The sequence below is a fragment of the Cherax quadricarinatus genome, unplaced genomic scaffold (assembly GCF_038502225.1).
Source record: "Cherax quadricarinatus isolate ZL_2023a unplaced genomic scaffold, ASM3850222v1 Contig446, whole genome shotgun sequence".
Classification (NCBI taxonomy): Eukaryota; Metazoa; Arthropoda; class Malacostraca; order Decapoda; family Parastacidae; genus Cherax; species Cherax quadricarinatus.
The window spans coordinates 107,100-130,331 of record NW_027195472.1 but is presented as its reverse complement, the minus strand read 5'-3'; the positions used below and the strand labels follow the sequence as shown (position 1 = coordinate 130,331).

At 42.1% G+C, this 23,232-nt stretch overlaps 1 protein-coding gene across 3 annotated transcripts in view; it reads left to right on the top strand.

Annotated features, from left to right (window-relative positions):
• The first annotated feature begins 12,399 nt into the window (after positions 1–12,399).
• LOC128701053 (ribosomal protein S6 kinase delta-1) overlaps positions 12,400–23,232 on the top strand; it is a 94,067-nt gene continuing 83,234 nt past the window's right edge. For all 3 annotated transcript variants that reach the window (XM_070080438.1, XM_070080436.1, XM_070080435.1), the window contains exons 1-3: positions 12,400–12,500; positions 15,043–15,197; positions 15,596–15,707. In XM_070080438.1, coding sequence (XP_069936539.1) covers positions 12,402–12,500; positions 15,043–15,197; positions 15,596–15,707 — 366 coding nt within the window. In that variant the 5' untranslated portion in view covers positions 12,400–12,401. The remainder of the gene's footprint in view (positions 12,501–15,042; positions 15,198–15,595; positions 15,708–23,232) is intronic.

The following is a 23,232-nucleotide window of genomic DNA, read 5'->3' as shown; positions in this document are numbered from 1 at the left end:
AGGCAAACGGAAACCAAGCCTGTGCACATACTATGCACTTGGTATCTGCTGGCATGGGAAATCTGGAAAAACAGATGGGACATGCAACTATGACCACCCTAGAAAATGTCATGCCCATATGACAACAGGAAAATGCAAACTCCCTTCCTGTAAGCTTTTTCACCCTGAAATGTGTACCTCTTCAGTACAGGAAAGACTGTGCTATAACTTAAATTGCCAGGCATACCATCTAAAGGGGACAAAAAGATACAAAACATCCAGGCCATGGGAAAACCTGGGTAGCCACAGCCACTCAAGAGGGAGAGGTTTTTTAGTACCAGGAAGGAAAAAAAACTGGCAGGAAATGGCAGAAATCGTACACCAAATCCAGTCATTCCTGGAGTGGAACCACAGTCGATGGCCTCCACTCCAAACCAACAGATACAGATACTAATGCCGGAAAAAAAATCCCCCCCCAGTACCAACAATACCACCAGTCCGATAACATTCTTCTTTGCAAATATACAGGGTCTAAAGCCAGCAATAAACAACAAAATACCTTTCATCCGTGGACTGCTTGCAGAGGCAAAGGCAATGTTCGCGGCTTTCACTGAGACCCACATAAAGGATCACTTGGACAACGAAATATGGATCCCAGGTTACAACCTATACAGATGTGACAGAGTGAACAGGCAAAAGGGGGGGGTTGGCCTGTACATTGCAGAGTCACTTGTTTGCACAGAACTGCTTAATGCCTCAAATGACGTAGTGGAAGTTTTAGCAGTAAAGGTCGAGAACCAAAACCTAGTCATTGTGGTAGTCTACAAGCCTCCGGATGCAACATCCCAGCAATTCCAGGAACAGCTGTTAAAAATTGACCACTGTCTGGAAAATCTTCCAGCTCCTGCACCCAACATCTTGCTCCTGGGGGATTTCAACTTAAGGCACCTAAAATGGAGGAATATAGCAAATAATATTGTTGCAGTAATAACACCAGGAGGCAGCTCTGATGAAAACTCACACTCACACGAGCTTTTAAATCTCTGCACAAAATTCAATTTAAACCAGCAAATAATAGAGCCTACTAGACTGGAGAATACACTAGACCTCATCTTCACTAACAATGATGATCTGATAAGAAATGTCACCATATCAAAAACAATATACTCAGATCACAACATAATTGAGGTTCAGACATGTATGCGTGGAGCCCCAGACCGACAAAATGAGACTAGTCACGAGGGAGCATTCACCAAATTCAACTTCAATAACAAAAACATAAAGTGGGACCAAGTAAACCAAGTCCTAACCGATATAAGCTGGGAAGATATACTAAGCAACACAGACCCAAACTTATGCCTAGAACAGATTAACTCGGTGGCACTCGATGTATGCACAAGGCTTATTCCTCTAAGAAAAAGGAGGAGTAGATGTAAAATAGAAAGAGACAGGCGCTCCCTTTACAGGCGACGGAAAAGAATAACAGAGCGGCTAAAAGAGGTCAATATATCAGAAATGCGCAGGGAGACACTGGTCAGAGAAATAGCAAGCATCGAACTTAAGCTAAAAGAATCCTTTAGGAGTCAGGAATCGCGGGAAGAACTAAAAGCCATAAATGAAATCGAAAGAAACCCAAAGTATTTCTTCTCCTATGCCAAATCAAAATCGAGAACAACGTCCAGTATTGGGCCCCTACTTAAACAAGATGGGTCCTACACAGATGACAGCAAGGAAATGAGTGAGCTACTCAAGTCCCAATATGACTCAGTTTTTAGCAAGCCGCTAACCAGACTGAGAGTCGAAGATCAAAATGAATTTTTTATGAGAGAGCCACAAAATTTGATTAACACAAGCCTATCCGATGTTATCCTGACGCCAAATGACTTCGAACAGGCGATAAATGACATGCCCATGCACTCTGCCCCAGGGCCAGACTCATGGAACTCTGTGTTCATCAAGAACTGCAAGAAGCCCCTATCACGAGCCTTTTCCATCCTATGGAGAGGGAGCATGGACACGGGGGTCGTCCCTCAGTTACTAAAAACAACAGACATAGCCCCACTCCACAAAGGGGGCAGTAAAGCAACAGCAAAGAACTACAGACCAATAGCACTAACATCCCATATCATAAAAATCTTTGAAAGGGTCCTAAGAAGCAAGATCACCACCCATCTAGAAACCCATCAGTTACACAACCCAGGGCAACATGGGTTTAGAACAGGTCGCTCCTGTCTGTCTCAACTACTGGATCACTACGACAAGGTCCTAAATGCACTAGAAGACAAAAAGAATGCAGATGTAATATATACAGACTTTGCAAAAGCCTTCGACAAGTGTGACCATGGCGTAATAGCGCACAAAATGCGCGCTAAAGGAATAACAGGAAAAGTTGGTCGATGGATCTATAATTTCCTCACTAACAGAACACAGAGAGTAGTCGTCAACAGAGTAAAGTCCGAGGCAGCTACGGTGAAAAGCTCTGTTCCACAAGGCACAGTACTAGCTCCCATCTTGTTCCTCATCCTCATATCCGACATAGACAAGGATGTCAGCCACAGCACCGTGTCTTCCTTTGCAGATGACACCCGAATCTGCATGACAGTGTCTTCCATTGCAGACACTGCAAGGCTCCAGGCGGACATCAACCAAATCTTTCAGTGGGCTGCAGAAAACAATATGAAGTTCAACGATGAGAAATTTCAATTACTCAGATATGGTAAACATGAGGAAATTAAATCTTCATCAGAGTACAAAACAAATTCTGGCCACAAAATAGAGCGAAACACCAACGTCAAAGACCTGGGAGTGATTATGTCGGAGGATCTCACCTTCAAGGACCATAACATTGTATCAATCGCATCTGCTAGAAAAATGACAGGATGGATAATGAGAACCTTCAAAACTAGGGAGGCCAAGCCCATGATGACACTCTTCAGGTCACTTGTTCTATCTAGGCTGGAATATTGCTGCACTCTAACAGCACCTTTCAAGGCAGGTGAAATTGCCGACCTAGAAAATGTACAGAGAACTTTCACGGCGCGCATAACGGAGATAAAACACCTCAATTACTGGGAGCGCTTGAGGTTTCTAAACCTGTATTCCCTGGAACGCAGGAGGGAGAGATACATGATTATATACACCTGGAAAATCCTAGAGGGACTAGTACCGAACTTGCACACGAAAATCACTCACTACGAAAGCAAAAGACTTGGCAGACGATGCACCATCCCCCCAATGAAAAGCAGGGGTGTCACTAGCACGTTAAGAGACCATACAATAAGTGTCAGGGGACCGAGACTGTTCAACTGCCTCCCAGCACACATAAGGGGGATTACCAACAGACCCCTGGCAGTCTTCAAGCTGGCACTGGACAAGCACCTAAAGTCAGTTCCTGATCAGCCGGGCTGTGGCTCGTACGTTGGTTTGCGTGCAGCCAGCAGCAACAGCCTGGTTGATCAGGCGCTGATCCACCAGGAGGCCTGGTCACAGACCGGGCCGCGGGGGCGTTGACCCCCGAAACTCTCTCCAGGTAAACTCCAGGTATTACCAAACCAGTACTTTCCTATATCCTTCCTGAATTACCAGACATAATGAGGGCAAATTCCTAGACCTATACCTTGACAACAACCTGAATTTCAGCACCCATATCCAACACATAACCAAAAAAGTATCCAAAACGGTTGGGATCCTCTCCAAGATACGATACTACGTGCCGCAAACTGCTCTTCTCACACTATACCACTCACTTATTTATCCATACCTCACCTATTCTATTTGTGCTTGGGGATCAACTGCAGCAACACACCTAAAGCCAATAATAACCCAACAAAAAGTTGCAGTAAGAATAATCACTAAATCACATCCCTGGCAACACCCCCCCCCCTCTTCATAGATCTAAACTTACTCCCTGTTCAGTACATCCACACTTACTACTGTTACCTGGAGTTTACCTGGAGAGAGTTCCGGGGGTCAACGCCCCCGCGGCCCGGTCTGTGACCAGGCCTCTACATCTATAGGACCTTAAACTCCAATATCAACCTTGACCTAAAACGCTTTCTTGATAGTTGTGACAGAACCCACAGGCATAACACCAGACGCAAACATCTCTACGACATTCCCCGTCTCCGACTAAACCTTTACAAAAATTCAATGTATGTCAAAGGCCCTAAAATCTGGAACACCCTACCTGAGAACTCTAGAACTGCAGACACATTCATCACCTTCAAAACTACCATTAGAAAACATCTTATCTCCCTGATACACCCCGTCAACTAACTACACGAATACCACCTGGTGGTTCACACTTACACTCACTCACCCATTTGACCATAAACAGAAATATTAATCTCAATCTTAAAATAATGAATCCTGTGATACTCCAATACTGAAACTATGTACTGTGCCAAAACAAAAGCATTCACATTGCTAAACTCACAAACTAGTATTTAGTCACTTAGCCATAATACCAACTTACCTCATAATTTGTAATATTTTAAAATAAAGAATTAAACTAAGTCTGCCCGAAATGCCTAGCCATGCTAGGTGTTCTAGTGGTACACTCTGTAATCATTATTTAACTACATGTAAACCACACAACAACCAAATTCTGTAAATTCAACATTGTAATCTTTATAGAGAATAAACTTTGAATTGAATTGATTTTTTTTTTTAGATTTTGCCACCGAAGTGGCTAGTTTATTGTGCACCCCATATCCATCCTGTGGACGGTAGCACGAGAGCATGTGGATACACAAAAGGCCTAGGAACTAGGCCCCAAAGGGTTAACAGGAATACATATGGATTTATATCTACATATCTATAGTTCACTTATCTGTTACAAGCAAATTTAGGAAATTTGCTTAGTATATCTGGTATCTTATTTTCATTAATAAGATATCTTGACATGTCACATAGGTTATTATACTGTCTGTCTCTGTATTCCTCAATAAGTGGACAATTAAGCACATAGTGTTCAAGACAGTGACCATATGTCTGGTCACATAATTTACATTTAGTTTGATCATCATCTGTGTGTCTCCCAAACTGCCAGAAGTACTTGTAACCAAGCCTAAGTCTGGCCACTACAACATCAGTCAGTACTTGTAACCAAGCCTAAGTCTGGCCACTACAACATCAGTCAGTACTTGTAACCAAGCCTAAGTCTGGCCACTACAACATCAGTCAGTACTTGTAACCAAGACTAAGTCTGGCCACTACAACATCAGTCAGTACTTGTAACCAAGACTAAGTCTGGCCACTACAACATCAGTCAGTACTTGTAACCAAGCCTAAGCCTGGCCACTACAACATCAGTCAGTACTTGTAACCAAGCCTAAGTCTGGCCACTACAACATCAGTCAGTACTTGTAACCAAGACTAAGTCTGGCCACTACAACATCAGTCAGTACTTGTAACCAAGCCTAAGTCTGGCCACTACAACATCAGTCATTACTTGTAACCAAGCCTAAGTCTGGCCACTACAACATCAGTCAGTACTTGTAACCAAGCCTAAGTCTGGCCACTACAACATCAGTCAGTACTTGTAACCAAGCCTAAGTCTGGCCACTACAACATCAGTCAGTACTTGTAACCAAGCCTAAGTCTGGCCACTACAACATCAGTCAGTACTTGTAACCAAGCCTAAGCCTGGCCACTACAACATCAGTCAGTACTTGTAACCAAGCCTAAGTCTGGCCACTACAACATCAGTCAGTACTTGTAACCAAGCCTAAGTCTGGCCACTACAACATCAGTCAGTACTTGTAACCAAGCCTAAGGGGGGGAGTGAGGGATTTTTTTCAGCGCTCTCAAGAAAAATTCGAAAATTTATGAAAATGAGTTATTCATATAGAAAAATAGCTTAACTCTTTGGCAACACAATGGTACAAGAATCAATGTTCTACAACGTTTCTACAAGAAATTATAGTCATTTATATCAGGTATGGTGGCGGCGATGTAGGTAGCGCGTCTGTTCTCAACCTATGTATTTTTTGGAATTTTTTCCTTGTTTTTTATCGCTTTTTCTTTGCATTATTCTTTCTAATATAATAATTGATTATTTGGCATCATATAAGAGTAGGTGGAGCTTATCAATAGACGTCTAGCCTATCGGGAAGCACCTGGGTACACTCGGCAGTGATCCCTCTCCAGAGAGTGCCAGGTGAAATCATTTCATTATTACGCTTATATCAGCTTATATATTAACTATACGGCTTATTTATCTATCAGAATTGATCTAATATGATATAATAATCACTGTAAATAACAAACAAACATGTTATATACTCTAGACTGAATAAAATAGGCCATAATATAGCCAGAGTCCACCAGCAATATTTCGATATAAAAAAGTTACTCCTCATCTCCATGTTGTATTGTTTGGTCTGTGAGTGAGAGAAAACGATGTTTTGAAGAGGATAACTGCACTAGAACATCAGTTTACTAAGAAATACACCGAAACAAACGCGATTTTCGCGAAAAAAGAAAATTTTTTTTTTGACGGTAGGCCTACCGGCGTTCTAGGCCTATGTCTCGGAAGTAACTTATTCACTTATTTCGCGGACCTGAACCATTATTAATGATTGTATTGAAATGATTTTCACAGACAATATAAAACAAAGTGTGTTTTAATTTTTAATGTTGGATTTTTTGGAATATCTCAAATATTTTTGATTTTGTGGGGGGTAAAAGGCAGATATTTTGGTGAATGCCAAAAATTCTGTCAAATGTATTTTTTTTTACCATGATAATAAGATATATTAGATGAAATGGCAACGTAAAAGACTCGTGCTAGTTGTATTCTAACAGTTGGGAATGTCGGAAGTGCCACTCGTAGTGCCAATTTGTCAGGGGATGCTGCCATATGTCAAAATTATGTTAATATTTTTTTCTATGTTGTTTGTTGGCCAATCATACTGAAACTTTGTCACATTAAACTATATATGCACCTCTAAAAGTACACCAAAAATAAAATAAATCGGTTGAAAACAAAAAAAAAAAAAATATAATCCCTTTCCCTCCTAAGTCTGGCCACTACAACATCAGTCAGTACTTGTAACCAAGCCTAAGTCTGGCCACTACAACATCAGTCAGTACTTGTAACCAAGCCTAAGTCTGGCCACTACAACATCAGTCAGTACTTGTAACCAAGACTAAGTCTGGCCACTACAACATCAGTCAGTACTTGTAACCAAGACTAAGTCTGGCCACTACAACATCAGTCAGTACTTGTAACCAAGCCTAAGCCTGGCCACTACAACATCAGTCAGTACTTGTAACCAAGCCTAAGTCTGGCCACTACAACATCAGTCAGTACTTGTAACCAAGCCTAAGTCTGGCCACTACAACATCAGTCAGTACTTGTAACCAAGACTAAGTCTGGCCACTACAACATCAGTCAGTACTTGTAACCAAGCCTAAGTCTGGCCACTACAACATCAGTCAGTGTTCACATTGCAAGTTGCTCCATAAACATACTTATCTACGTTCATGTTATCATAGTGGGTTATAGATCTACTCAGGCTTCTAACTGCATTCCTATAACAATCATCTTCATTATTTACTTCTCTCCTAATATTATTCCTAATGCTAGACCCAGTTATACCAAAGTTATATTCAACATTCTCCTTCTGGGTACTCTTCTTGGCTAACATATCAACTTTATCATGAAGGAGTAATCCAATGTGTGATGGGATCCATAGCAATTGTACATTAATTCCTTTGTCCCTAATTTTTGAGTATCTATACCTGGCTTCCCCAATGAGCATGTTGTTGGAGTCATTATATGAGCCAAGAGCCTTCAGTGATGACATAGAATCAGTAATGATGATAGAGTCAAGCTCAGTGTCATAGGTTAGCTTTAGCGCCATTAGGATTGCAAACAATTCAGTTTGCAGTGTAGACGCCCAGTTGTTAATTCTTATGCCTAACTCAACAAATTTATTATGGTTCTTAACTAGGGAGGTGGCAACAAGAGCAGATGCAGCCCTGCCAGAAGACTCTGCTGGAGGTAGCAACAAGAGCAGATGCAGCCCTGCCAGAAGACTCCTGTTTAGATCCATCAGTGTATATAACTTGTGATAACTTATTACTACCAGCTAGGCGAAAAATTTCTTCTTGAGCAGTTGCTCTAACAAGAGATTTAAGGAAGGGATTACTAGCAATGAGCTTCTTGGGAGGGACTTGTAGGTATGTGATATTAAATGAACACATCTTCCATGGAGGGGTGAAATGCTCTTGTTGCCTACAGTGATACAGTTCATGCAGGTTATAAAACTTAATGCAATTGCACGTTTTCACAATCCTCTAAACACTTGGTAAGATTCACTGTGACAGTGTCTGGTTCGTTTCTCAACATTCTAATACGAATTGAATTGAATTGAACTGAATCTGAATTTTTCCATCTTAAAACCATTGCTGCGAGTCCTGTCTTGGCTAGATATTTTGAGTATGCTATTTACATTCCCTTTATTTATTCCTGTTTTCCATTTATACACCTCGATCATATCCCCCTAATTCTACGTCTTTCTAGAGAGTGCAGATTCAGGGTCTCAGTCTATCCTCATAGTGCAGATTCAGGGCCTCAGTCTATCCTCATAGTGCAGATTCAGGGCCTCAGTCTATCCTCATAGTGCAGATTCAGGGCCTCAGTCTATCCTCATAAGAAAGATTTCTGATACATGGGATCAACTTTGTCATCCTCCTCTGTACGTTTTCCAGAGCATTTATATCCATTCTGTAATACAGTGACCAGAACTGTGCAGCATAGTACTACTAGTACCAGTACTAGTACCATTCTGTAATACGGTGACCAGAACTGAGCAGCATAATCTAAATGAGGCCTAACCAAGGATATATAGAGTTGAGGAACAACCTGATGACTTCTATTATTCATACTTCTAGATATGAAGCCAAGAATTCTGTTAGCTTTATTGCGAACACTAATGAACTGTTGTTTTGGTTTTAAATTACTGCTAACCAGAGCTCCTAAATCGTTTTTGCAATCATTAATATTAAGATTTACATTATTTAGTTTATATGTGGCATGGTTATTTTCCTGTCCAACATTTAAAACTTTGCATTTGTCTATATTAAACTGCATCTGGCACTTCTCTGACCATTGTGTCAGTCTATTCAAATCATCCTGGAGTGCTCTAGTGTCCTCATTAGAATGAATTAGATGGCCTATTTTGGTGTCATCAGCAAATTTGCTTATGTCGCTATTTATTCCCTCATCTATGTCGTTTATGTAAATTGTGAACAACAACGGGCCCAACACTGACCCCTGTGGAACACCACTTTTGACGTGCCCCCATTCTGATTTCTCCCCATTTATGCAAATTCTCTGCTGCCTATTTGTCAACCATGCCTCTACCCAGGATTTTTTTCCTCCTATTCTGTGTGCAAAGTGTAATGTGAACAGACTGACTGATGTTGTAGTGGCCAGGCTTAGGCTTGGTTACAAGTACTGACTGATGTTGTAGTGGCCAGACTTAGGCTTGGTTACAAGTACTGACTGATGTTGTAGTGGCCAGACTTAGGCTTGGTTACAAGTACTGACTGATGTTGTAGTGGCCAGACTTAGGCTTGGTTACAAGTACTGACTGATGTTGTAGTGGCCAGACTTAGGCTTGGTTACAAGTACTGACTGATGTTGTAGTGGCCAGACTTAGGCTTGGTTACATGTACTGACTGATGTTGTAGTGGCCAGACTTAGGCTTGGTTACAAGTACTGACTGATGTTGTAGTGGCCAGGCTTAGGCTTGGTTACAAGTACTTCTGGCAGTTTGGGAGACACACACATGATGGTCAAACTAAATGTAAATTATGTGACCAGACATATGGTCACTGTCTTGAACACTATGTACTTAATTGTCCACTTATTGAGGAATACAGAAACAGACAGTATAATAACCTATGTGACATGTCAAGATATCTTATTAATGAAAATAAGATACCTTCGACAAGTGTGACCATGGCGTAATAGCGCACAAAATGCGTGCTAAAGGAATAACAGGAAAAGTCGGTCGATGGATCTATAATTTCCTCACTAACAGAACACAGAGAGTAGTAGTCAACAGAGTAAAGTCCGAGGCAGCTACGGTGAAAAGCTCTGTTCCACAAGGCACAGTACTCGCTCCCATCTTGTTCCTCATCCTCATATCTGACATAGACAAGGATGTCAGCCACAGCACCGTGTCTTCCTTTGCAGATGACACCCGAATCTGCATGACAGTGTCTTCCATTGCAGACACTGCAAGGCTCCAGGAGGACATTGCAGACACTGCAAGGCTTCAGGCAGACATTGCAGACACTGCAAGGCTCCAGGCAGACATTGCAGACACTGCAAGGCTCCAGGCAGACATTGCAGACACTGCAAGGCTCCAGGCAGACATTGCAGACACTGCAAGGCTCCAGGCAGACATTGCAGACACTGCAAGGCTCCAGGCAGACATTGCAGACACTGCAAGGCTCCAGGCAGACATTGCAGACACTGCAAGGCTCCAGGCAGACATTGCAGACACTGCAAGGCTCCAGGCAGACATTGCAGACACTGCAAGGCTCCAGGCAGACATTGCAGACACTGCAAGGCTCCAGGCAGACATTGCAGACACTGCAAGGCTCCAGGCAGACATTGCAGACACTGCAAGGCTCCAGGCAGACATTGCAGACACTGCAAGGCTCCAGGCAGACATTGCAGACACTGCAATGTTCCAGGCGGACATCAACCAAATCTTTCAGTGGGCTGCAGAAAACAATATGAAGTTCAACGATGAGAAATTTCAATTACTCAGATATGGTAAACACGAGGAAATTAAATCTTCATCAGAGTACAAGACATGAGGAGGTTAATAACATTATCAAGAGGAGCCTCACAACAGCCGGATGCCCAGCAGTAAAGGAGCCACCCCAACTATGCAGATCTGATGGCAGCCAGAAGTATCCAGATGGTATCACCCTTCAAGCCTGGACAGACAGGAAGCAGGTGGTGTGGGACTACACATGTACATCTACCTTGGGTGGCCCGGTGGTCTGGTGGCTAAAGCTCCCGCTTCACACACGGAGGGCCCGGGTTCGATTCCCGGCGGGTGGAAACATTTCGACACGTTTCCTTACACCTGTTGTCCTGTTCACCTAGCAGCAAATAGGTACCTGGGTGTTAGTCGACTGGTGTGGGTCGCATCCTGGGGGACAAGATTAAGGACCCCAATGGAAATAAGTTAGACAGTCCTCGATGACGCACTGACTTTCTTGGGTTATCCTGGGTGGCTAACCCTCCGGGGTTAAAAATCCGAACGAAATCCTATCTTATCTTATCTTACCTTGGCTGATACCTATCTCCAATACACCAGGGAGGAAGGAGGGGCAGCCGTCAGCTTCAGAGTCTCAAAAGTCTAGAAAATATGGAGAACTTGCCCATCATTATATGTTTGTTCCCATAGGCTCAGAGACCCTTGGCTCATGGGGAAACTGTGTATCTAAGTTCCTTAAGGAGCTAGGCAAAAGACTCATCAGGGTAACTAGGGATCCCAGGGCAGCTAGTTTTCTGTTTCAGTGACTCAGTGCTGCTGTTCAGAGTGGTAATGTCTGCTGTATTTTGGGCACACACCCCAGCTCTGAGGAGCTGGATGAAATTTTCACCTTATAACCAGTTATAAACACGTAACAACATGTACTAGACATGCATCTGTCACACCTCATGTGCTGTATATGCCATCTTTGTGCCATATTATGTAATAAAATATACCTATTGGTAAAAAAGAATGAAAAGATTGGGTGGTAGGGGAAGTGGAATATTCAAACTGCTTCAGGAAGAAATCCAAATATTCTTCCTTGAAGCCTTTTTATCCACTTCTCCGAGACTCTGGGTCCTACAGTTTACACCAGAGGTGGACCCCATCTATCTATCTATCTATCTATCGGGTGGCCCGGTGGCCTGGTGGCTAAAGCTCCCGCTTCACACACGGAGGGCCCGGGTTCGATTCCCGGCGGGTGGAAACATTTCGACACGTTTCCTTACACCTGTTGTCCTGTTCACCTAGCAGCAAATAGGTACCTGGGTGTTAGTCGACTGGTGTGGGTCGCATCCTGGGGGACAAGATTAAGGACCACAATGGAAATAAGTTAGACAGTCCTCGATGACGCACTGACTTTCTTGGGTTATCCTGGGTGGCTAACCCTCCGGGGTTAAAAATCCGAACGAAATCTTATCTTATCTATCTATCTATCTATCTATCTATCTATATATATATATATATATATATATATATATATATATATATATATATATATATATATATATATATACTGCTCAAAAACTAATGACAATGCCCAAAAATTGCAAGAAAACCCACCAAAAATTAGTGAGATATTTTCCAAATGCCTCAAAAATTCGGTTGAGAATGTTGACGATGTAAACAAAGATGGCGGCGGGAAGGAGGTGTCAGTGGGTGAGGATCTTCGAGGTGGAAGACACCAGACGACACAGCAAAGGCTACACACTTTATAAAGTCGTCTCTACCGTGAGTTTACTCCCCTGGACTAGGTGCCTATGTAGGTGGTGGCGTTAGGTGCCTGGGAGGGGCAGTGGTGGGTGGGACTAATCTCTAGTATGTCGGGTAATTAGGTACCTGGGTGTTAGTCACCTACTGTCACTGTTCACCTAGTAGTAGGTAGGTACCTAGGTGTTAGTCACCTACTGTCACTGTTCACCTAGTAGTAGGTAGGTACCTAGGTGTTAGTCACCTACTGTCACTGTTCACCTAGTAGTAGGTAGGTACCTAGGTGTTAGTCACCTACTGTCACTGTTCACCTAGTAGTAGGTAGGTACCTGGGTGTTAGTCACCTACTGTCACTGTTCACCTAGTAGTAGGTAGGTACCTGGGTGTTAGTCACCTACTGTCACTGTTCACCTAGTAGTAGGTAGGTACCTGGGTGTTAGTCACCTACTGTCACCGTTCACCTAGTAGAAGGTAGGTACCTGGGTGTTAGTCACCTACTGTCACCGTTCACCTAGTAGAAGGTAGGTACCTAGGTGTTAGTCACCTACTGTCACCGTTCACCTAGTAGAAGGTAGGTACCTGGGTGTTAGTCACCTACTGTCACCGTTCACCTAGTAGAAGGTAGGTACCTGGGTGTTAGTCACCTACTGTCACCGTTCACCTAGTAGAAGGTAGGTACCTAGGTGTTAGTCACCTACTGTCACCGTTCACCTAGTAGTAGGTAGGTACCTAGGTGTTAGTCACCTACTGTCACTGTTCACCTAGTAGTAGGTAGGTACCTAGGTGTTAGTCACCTACTGTCACTGTTCACCTAGTAGTAGGTAGGTACCTAGGTGTTAGTCACCTACTGTCATTACCCAGCAGATGTAAGGTGACAAACACCCAGGAGCCTAATTAATAATGATGCATATCCTGTGTTACAGGTGTTATCCTGTGTCACGTGTGTTATCCTGTGTTACAGGTGTTATCCTGTGTTACAGGTGTTATCCTGTGTTACAGGTGTTATCCTGTGTCACGTGTGTTATCCTGTGTTACAGGTGTTATCCTGTGTTACAGGTGTTATCCTGTGTTACAGGTGTTATCCTGTGTTACAGGTATTGTGTTACAGGTGTTATCCTGTGTCACGTGTGTTATCTTGTGTTACAGGTGTTATCCTGTGTTACAGGTGTTATCCTGTGTTACAGGTGTTATCTTGTGTTACAGGTGTTATACTGTGTTACAGGTGTTATCCTGTGTCACGTGTGTTATCTTGTGTTACAGGTGTTATCCTGTGTTACAGGTGTTATCGTGTGTTACAGGTGTTATCCTGTGTTACAGGTATTGTGTTACAGGTGTTATCTTGTGTTACAGGTGTTACCCTGTTACAGGTGTTATCCTGTGTTACAGGTGTTATCCTGTGTTACAGGTGTTATCCTGTGTTACAGGTGTTATCTTGTGTTACAGGTGTTATCTTGTGTTACAGGTGTTATCCTGTGTTATAGGTGTTATCTTGTGTTACAGGTTATACTGTGTTATAGGTGTTATGTTGTGTTATAGGTGTTATCCTCTGTTACAGGTGTTATCCTGTGTCAATCCTCTGTCACAGGTGTTATCCTGTGTTACAAGTGTTATGTTGTTACATGTGCTATACTGTTACAGGTGTTTGTCATATAGGTTTTCCCACATGACAGTCCTGAAGCCTCAACATCTGTGTTACAGGTGTTCCCAGGTGACAGTCCTGAAGCCTCAACATCTGTGTTACAGGTTGTACACGAATGGTCTAAAATACCAACAAGATGAAAATTAGACACGTGCAACATCTGGGTATCTTTATTGTAGACGTTTCACCATCCAGCGGCTTTATCAGTACAGATTCTAGGACACGAAGACAGTAGAACTATACATAACTCGACTCACGAAATCGTAATGACACGATTGCAAACAAACCATACCATACGTATACAGTAGACGAGGTAGTCGGCAGCAACACCAAGGTTGACGGACTCATTACGTCATCTTCTGTATATAGTTCTACTGTCTTCAAGTTATGTCCTGGGATCTGTATTAACCCGTAAACGGTCCAAGCAGATCTACGTTCACATGTGTTGCGCTACAAAAGTAGATCTATGTTTTTTTTTTTTACATATTTTCAAATATAACAAAAAAAAAGGTAGATCAAAGTTTTTTTTACACATTTTCAAATGTAAAAAAACAAAAAGAAGATCTATTCTTTTTTGAAAAAACGTATACAGTTTTACCTCCGAATGCGACCAATTATGTAAGTGTATTTAAGTAAGTGCGTTTGTACGTGTATGTTTGGGGGTCTGAAATGGACTAATCTACTTCATAATATTTCTTATGGGAACAAATTCGGTCAGTACTGGCACCTGAACATACTTCTGGAGTGAAAAAATATCGTTAACCGGGGGTCCACTGTACTATATACGTTTGGACCGTTTACGGGTTAATAAAGCCACTGGATGGTGAAACATCTTCAGTGAAAATACCCAGATGTTGTACATGTGTGTAATTTTCATGTGTTACAGGTGTTGTACTGTGTTACAGGTGTTATTTTGTCTTACAGGTGTTCCCACGTGATAGTCCTGAAGCCTCAACATCTGTGGTAGTCTGGCGTCGCTACTCAGAGCTGAGAAGACTGCACCAGGCTATCCAAGACCTCCAGCAGAAATTAGGCCTACCAAGCCTACCCTCCTTCCCCAGGGCTTCCCTACTTAACAGGTGTGACCGTAGGCCTACCATCCTTCCCCAGAGCTTCTTTAACATTTGTTAACAGGTGTGACCATAGGCCTACCATCCTATCCCTGCTTAACAGGTGTGACAGGCCTACCATCCTTTTCCAGGGCTTCCTTACCTAACAGATGTGACCATAGGCCTACCAGGTTTATGGTTTCACCTTCATGAAACCATGATTGCTCATGATTCACTGTGTAATTGATGGCAGGTGTTGACTAGTATTGCAGGTGTTGAAAGGGGTTGGCAGGTGTTGACAAGTATTGACAGGTGTTAACAGATGTTGATAGGTATTGACAGGTGTTGCAAGTATTGACAGGTGTTGAGTGGTGTTGACAAGTATTAACAGTTTTTGACAGGTATTGACAGGTGTTATATCACTGCAGGTTCGAGAGTGAGGTGGTTGAACTCCGGCGCCGGGCCGCCCTAGACCTACTCAACTACATAGGCCTACACAATCAACTCTTCACCTCTGAACCTTTTACCAGATTCTTCCAGGTAGGCCTATTGTTACAAAAAGGCAATATCTATAAAGTATAGACGTCTCCAGAGAATGCTGGAAGGTTTCCCACTCCAGCATTCAGACTGTTTCTGGGTTTTTCTAACAAGTTGCCAGGTTAAGATCAAGTCTGGTTATTCCTTGTATTGAGGAAATATTGTTAGAGTTTTTGAGGTTGCAACTAATTGATAATGACCAAATGAAATAAAATTTGAGATGTTTATTAACAAAGTTGTCTGGGTGGACGATATCAAAGTAAATGAATTTGATATTGTTTAGGATATAAGCTCCTACACTCCTTTTGTAGTGCAAAGAGAAATTATACATATGGTAATATAGTGCTGAGGGCACTTTTCATATCAGTCTGACTCTTAAGTACCGTCTGGTACGTTATCATTAATTATAATTTTTTTTTTTTTTCAACAAGTCGGCCGTCTCCCACCGAGGCAGGGTGACCCAAAAAAGAAAGAAAATCCCCAAAAAGAAAATACTTTCATCATCATTCAACACTTTCACCACACTCGCACATTATCACTGTTTTTGCAGAGGTGCTCAGAATACAACAGTTTAGAAGCATACACATATAAAGATACACAACATATCCCTCCAAACTGCCAATATCCCAAACCCCTCCTTTAAAGTGCAGGCATTGTACTTCCCATTTCCAGGACTCAAGTCCGACTATATGAAAATAACCGGTTTCCCTGAATCCCTTCACTAAATATTACCCTGCTCACACTCCAACAGATCGTCAGGTCCCAAGTACCATTCGTCTCCATTCACTCCTATCTAGCACGCTCATGCACGCTTGCTGGAAGTCCAAGCCCCTTGCCCACAAAACCTCCTTTACCCCCTCTCTCCAACCCTTTCGAGGACGACCCCTACCCGTCCTTCCTTCCCCTATAGATTTATATGCTTTCCATGTCATTCTACTTTGATCCATTCTCTCTAAATGACCAAACCACCTCAACAACCCCTCTTCTGCCCTCTGACTAATACTTTTATTAACTCCACACCTTTTCCTAATTTCCACACTCCGAATTTTCTGCATAATATTTACACCACACATTGCCCTTAAACAGGACATCTCCACTGCCTCCAACTGTCTCCTCGCTGCTGCATTTACCACCCAAGCTTCACACCCATATAAGAGTGTTGGTAGTACTATACTTTCATATATTCCCTTCTTTGCCTCCATAGATAACGTTTTTTGACTCCACATATACCTCAACGCACCACTCACCTTTTTTCCCTCATCAATTCTATGATTAACCTCATTCTTCATAAATCCATCCACCGACACGTCAACTCCCAAGTATCTGAAAACATTCACTTCTTCCATACTCCTCCCCAATTTGATATCCAATTTTTCTTTATCTAAATCATTTGACACCCTCATCACCTTATTCTTTTCTATGTTCACTTTCAACTTTCTACCTTTACACACATTCCCAAACTCATCCACTAACCTTTGCAATTTTTCTTTAGAATCTCCCATAAGCACAGTATCATCAGCAAAAAGTAACTGTGTCAATTCCCATTTTGAATTTGATTCCCCAAAATTTAATCCCACCCCTCTCCCGAACACCCTAGCATTTACTTCCTTTACAACCCCATCTATAAATATATTAAACAACCATGGTGACATTACACATCCCTGTCTAAGACCTACTTTTACCGGGAAGTAGTCTCCCTCTCTTCTACACACCCTAACCTGAGCCTCACTATCCTCATAAAAACTCTTTACAGCATTTAATAACTTACCACCTATTCCATATACTTGCAACATCTGCCACATTGCTCCTCTATCCACTCTATCATATGCCTTTTCTAAATCCATAAATGCAATAAAAACTTCCCTACCTTTATCTAAATACTGTTCACATATATGCTTCAATGTAAACACTTGATCTACACATCCCCTACCCACTCTGAAACCTCCTTGCTCATCCGCAATCCTACATTCTCTCTTACCTCTAATTCTTTCAATTATAACCCTACTGTACACTTTTCCTGGTATACTCAGTAAACTTATTCCTCTATAATTTTTACAGTCTCTTTTGTCCCCTTTCCCTTTATATAAAGGGACTATACATGCTCTCTGCCAATCCCTAGGTACCTTCCCCTCTTTCATACATTTATTAAACAAAAGTACCAACCACTCCAACACTATATCCCCCCCTGCTTTTAACATTTCTGTCATGATCCCATCAGTTCCAGCTGCTTTACCCCCTTTCATTCTACGTAATGCCTCACGTACCTCCCCCACACTTACATTCTGCTCTTCTTCACTCCTAAAAGATGGTATACCTCCCTGACCAGTGCATGAAATTACTGCCTCTGTTTCTTCCTTAACATTTAAAAGTTCCTCAAAATATTCTCGCCATCTACCTAATACCTCCATCTCCCCATCTACTAACTCCCCTACTCTGTTTTTAACTGACAAATCCATACTTTCCCTAGGCTTTCTTAACTTGTTTAACTCACTCCAAAATTTTTTCTTATTTTCATTAAAATTTCTTGACAGTGCCTCTCCCACTCTATCATCTGCTCTCCTTTTGCACTCTCTCACCACTCTCTCTACCTTTCTTTTACTCTCCATATACTCTGCTCTTCTTATAACACTTCTGCTTTGTAAAAACCTCTCATAAGCTACCTTTTTCTCTTTTATCACACCCTTTACTTCATCATTCCACCAATCACTCCTCTTTCCTCCTGCCCCCACCCTCCTATAACCACAAACTTCTGCCCCACATTCTAATACTGCATTTTTAAAACTATTCCAACCCTCTTCAACCCCCCCACTACTCATCTTTGTACTAGCCCACCTTTCTGCCAATAGTCGCTTATATCTCACCCGAACTTCCTCCTCCCTTAGTTTATACACTTTCACCTCCCTCTTACTTGTTGCCACCTTCCTCTTCTCCCATCTACCTCTTACTCTAACTGTAGCTACAACAACATTATTGCTACTCCTTCTTTAGCTCTAACTCTATTTGAAACCCCTGACCTAATCCGTCACGAGATGGAAGGTACAGCCTGACACCAACAAGCCAGTGGTAGTCAGCAAGAGAGTTTGCGATGGCTGACAGCCAATCACAACTCTTCAACTGCGAGCACAGTGAGAAGTATAATTGTTACATCCTACCTACATACATAGCTAATTTAATAATATAAAGCAAGACATTTTAGCTATAAATGAAAATATCGGCAATATACAATTATGTGAAAAGGTAAATATATACTCTATAAACATTGGACCCTATTCAGGGGGTGTAGTACCTGTAGCTAGGCTTGAAACCCCATTAACCCTTTCACTGTCAGTACCGTAGTACTACAGCTCGCAAGCCAGCGATGATGCCGTAGTATTACACCAAAATTCTAGTGGCTTAAAATCTAGCTAGAGAAAGCTGGTAGACCTACATGTGAGAGAATAGGTCTGTGTGGTGAGTTTGTGCAGTATAAAAAATATCCTGCAGCACTCGGTGCATAATGAGAGGAAAAAACTCTGACTGTGTTTTTGGTTTAAAACGCCGACTTGGAGGTGTATTTTCGTATGGTATTTATGATTGTATTCTCGATTTCTTGGTCTCATTTGATAGAATGGAAGATACATTACAGAAATAGAGATGGTTTTGATTGGTTTCATGTTGAAAAGTACAGCGGACCCTCGGGTAACGATTTTAATCCGTTCCAGAGGGCTTGTCCTTAACCGATTTTATCGTTATCCGATTTAATTTTCCCCATAAGAAATAATGGCAATCCAATTAATCCTTTCCAGACACCCAAAAGTATTAAATTTTTTTTTCACATGAAATGTACATTTTCCTACACAGAAAACAATGAGACATGAAGATTAAATGACACTTACCTTTATTGAAGATTTATTGATGAGTGATGAGATGGGAGGAGATAATGGAAGTGTATTATTGTTTGGAAGGGGAATCCCCTTCCATAAGGACTTTAGGTAGCAAGTCATTTTCCTTCTGAGTAGTGTAGGTCCTGTTTGGCATTTTCTTCCAAAATAGGCCTGTTTCGTCACAATTGAACACTTGTTGGGGTTTTAATTTAACCCTTTCAGGGTCCAAGGCCAAAATCTGAAGTGGTGCTCCAGTGTCCAAGAAATTTTGAAAAAAAAAAAAAAAAAAAATTATTTTTTCTTACAGAATTAAAGAGCATATTTTTGTGAAGGTAATAAGACAAAAAAAAAAATCTGATCAGTACTTACCGAGATACAGTGCCAAGAAGTTTGTCAAAAATGATGTGGTGGCGGCAACATCGACGAATTCCACATACGCGCATTACATTATTTTGTGGTTTTAGTTGTTTTTTCTTTTCTTTTCCAATTTTTTTCTATTCCTACTAACATTTGGGGCCTGAGAGACCAATACTGTATATAATGTATATATATAAACTCACTGTATTGAACACAATAACCGCACTAAAGTTATTATCATATTATTGTTTACCACTGTTGTTTATTACAATAAACATGCACAAATATTGTATAATACTAATGTTCTATCATATATTTACATATTTACAATCACTGGACATGGTTTTAGAACTGCTGGAGCTTGTGGAACTCCTTGAAACAAGGCACCATGCACAGAGGCACCTTACATTCCTCACACATAAACCGAGTGTCTTTGCGTCTTTGTTGCCGTCGTTTTGTTTGTGCACAGACAATGCATCTCTTCTGAGCAAATTTCTTCTTAGTTGAAGGAAGCTGTATTATGAAATGATCACCTTCTCTCCTCAAACGCTTGGGTATATCCTGAGGAATTCGAGGACCATGTTGTATAGCAGGTGTTGTTACCTGGTACTTCATTATGAGTTGTCTGACAACAGACAAACAAAATTCACCATACGGTGGTCTGTTGCCAGTCTTTATTTGGTACATATTATATGCATTGAGCATTGAAATGTCCATGAGATGGAAGAAAAGTTTCATGTACCACTTGTAACTCTTACGAACACAGTCAACAAAACCAATCTGCATGTCACACTTGTCAACCAAGCGCATGTTTTGTGTATAATCAATCACTGACACTGGTTTTCGAATACGTTCATTAGTCACTCGATCAACTTTGCCACTGTCTTGCATTTCATTACGGTGAATGGTTGTCAACAATGTGACATCTCGTTTGTCATGCCACCGTAATGCCATGATGTCATTGGCAGTAAACACCTGCACGTCATCACCACGAGCACCTGCGTTGAGCCTGGGCATATGTTTACGATTAGAACGCACTGTGCCACACACATCTGTCTTGTTCACTCGCATGAAATCACTGAGTAATGGGCTTGTGTACCAGTTATCGGTATATAATGTATGCCCCTTACCAAGATAAGGTGCCATCATGTTTCTCACTACGTCACCTGAGATACCCAATAACATCTTGGTATCTTTCAATGTTTTACTACCCGTGTATACAACAATATCCAACACCAGGCCACTGTCACAATCACAGAGTACAAACAGTTTTATACCAAAGCGTTTCCTCTTGCTCGGTATATACTGCTTGAATGACAGTCTACCTTTGAACAAAATCAAAGACTCGTCAATTACAAGATTCTTGAATGGATAAAAGTATATGCTGAACTTTTGTTTGAGATACATGAAAACATTTCTAATCTTGTATAACCTGTCACTTCTGTCAGGCCTGGTTTTGTCAGAGAAGTGCAACATACGTAAGAGTAAGATAAACCTGTTCACTGGTATGATTTCACTGAAGACCGGGGTAGAAATTAGCCGATCTGTGGACCAGTATGCTTTTATATTATGCTTATAGACGTGAGGCATAAGCATTATTGTTGCAAAAAGCAAATACATTTCTGCAACAGTCGTCTCTTTCCACCTGTGTAGTCTTGACTGTGGTGATAAGATCGTATTTGCCATGGTGTACTCAAAATACTTATTACTTTCCCTGACAATAATTTCCATCAATGGCTGGTCAAAGAATAATTCAAAGAATTCCAGTTCATTGGCCGTGGTTCCAAGGGGACAAGTAGGTAGAATTCCACTTTGAGAATCATCAAAGTGGTGAGGCTTGGGAACAAAATTGGGATTTTGCTGCCAATCCCACATACGGTTTGCTGGTGGATACTGGACATCATAGGCTGGTTGTGCGGGTGGTTGTGGTTGTGGTGGGCTGGTGGCTGGCGCTCCGCTTTGTCCTTGAACTGACGAGTCAGCAGCGTGGGTCCCAGCGTGGCCTCGTGAGTCACGCATGGCGGTGCCACTACCATCACCACTAACACCATCCACTGATGCCTGTGGTCTATCCATGCCAAGTGTAGCCACATCATCCTCACTATCACTACCTAAAACTGGTGTTGGGCCACGGGATGTACTCCGGGATGTACTCCGTCCCCTGGGCACAGCATAGGGTACACTACCCGAGCGCATGCGGCGGCGAACATACCGACGCTTCACTGGTGAATATGATTCCTCACTATCACTACTCGATTGATCGTCGAGCGCAATAAAATCACAGTCCACGTCACTATCATCATCATTACTGAAGTCAGAGGCCTGGCCACGCGAAAATATTAGTTTTCTCTTGCGATGAGGAACAACCGACCGTGAGTCACGAGTGCCCACACCAGAGGTAGAAGGTTGAGGATCGTCAGGGTTTTCTGCACTATTATCGATATCCTGGTCATTCTTTTCGGTCACTAACTGATCAAAGCCGTAGAATTCGTCTTCATTTCCACTTCCATCAGTGTCAGAACTATCAGATAGGAAGAGGAGAGTCCCAATTTTCCGGGGAGTGAGAGCTGACTTGCGACGAGGCATGGTGAACAAGGGTAACTGAGCCGGCGTTCCCACAATGCTATGCGGGCGCCTAGATTTTTTGTTTATGGCGCACACCCACCACGCAGACCCGTTCTCTCACATGTAGGCCTATGAGCGTTTTCGCGCTAAATTTGACGGCGCTAGAATTTTGGCATTGATCTATGGTTTGGACACTCAACGTAAAGCCGTTGATCAACGGGACGGACCCTGAAAGGGTTAAATCTGTTGGCCAAGGTAGTAGCGATGGTTGCTTGGGGTTTGTTATACAACCGGGCCAGTTCAGAGGCACACACTCCACTTTCATACTTTGCGATTATCTCTTTCTTCAATTCGATAGTATTTCTCACCCTTTTTATCGCAGGGTTGGCACTAGAAGCTTTCTTTAGACCCATGGTGGCTTATTTAGCAGTTACATGCACTAAAAATAATGGAATAATACAAAATGTATCACATGTATGCATGGAACTGTCTGCCCTGGCTTGTAAACAATGGCACACTGGCTGTACATAGTGGCTGGGCAGCTGCAGGTGGCCAAGCCCCCATGCGGATGTGTTCGGGATGAATGTATCTAACCGAGTTTTTCATCATTGGCCGAGCCAATATTTTTACGCGAAGACACATCAATATATAATTTTATTGCTATCCGATGGCTTCGTTACCCGAGGGTCCACTGTACTAATTGAGCTCAAATTAGCAGAAAGGTTCGATTTTGCCAATGTTCA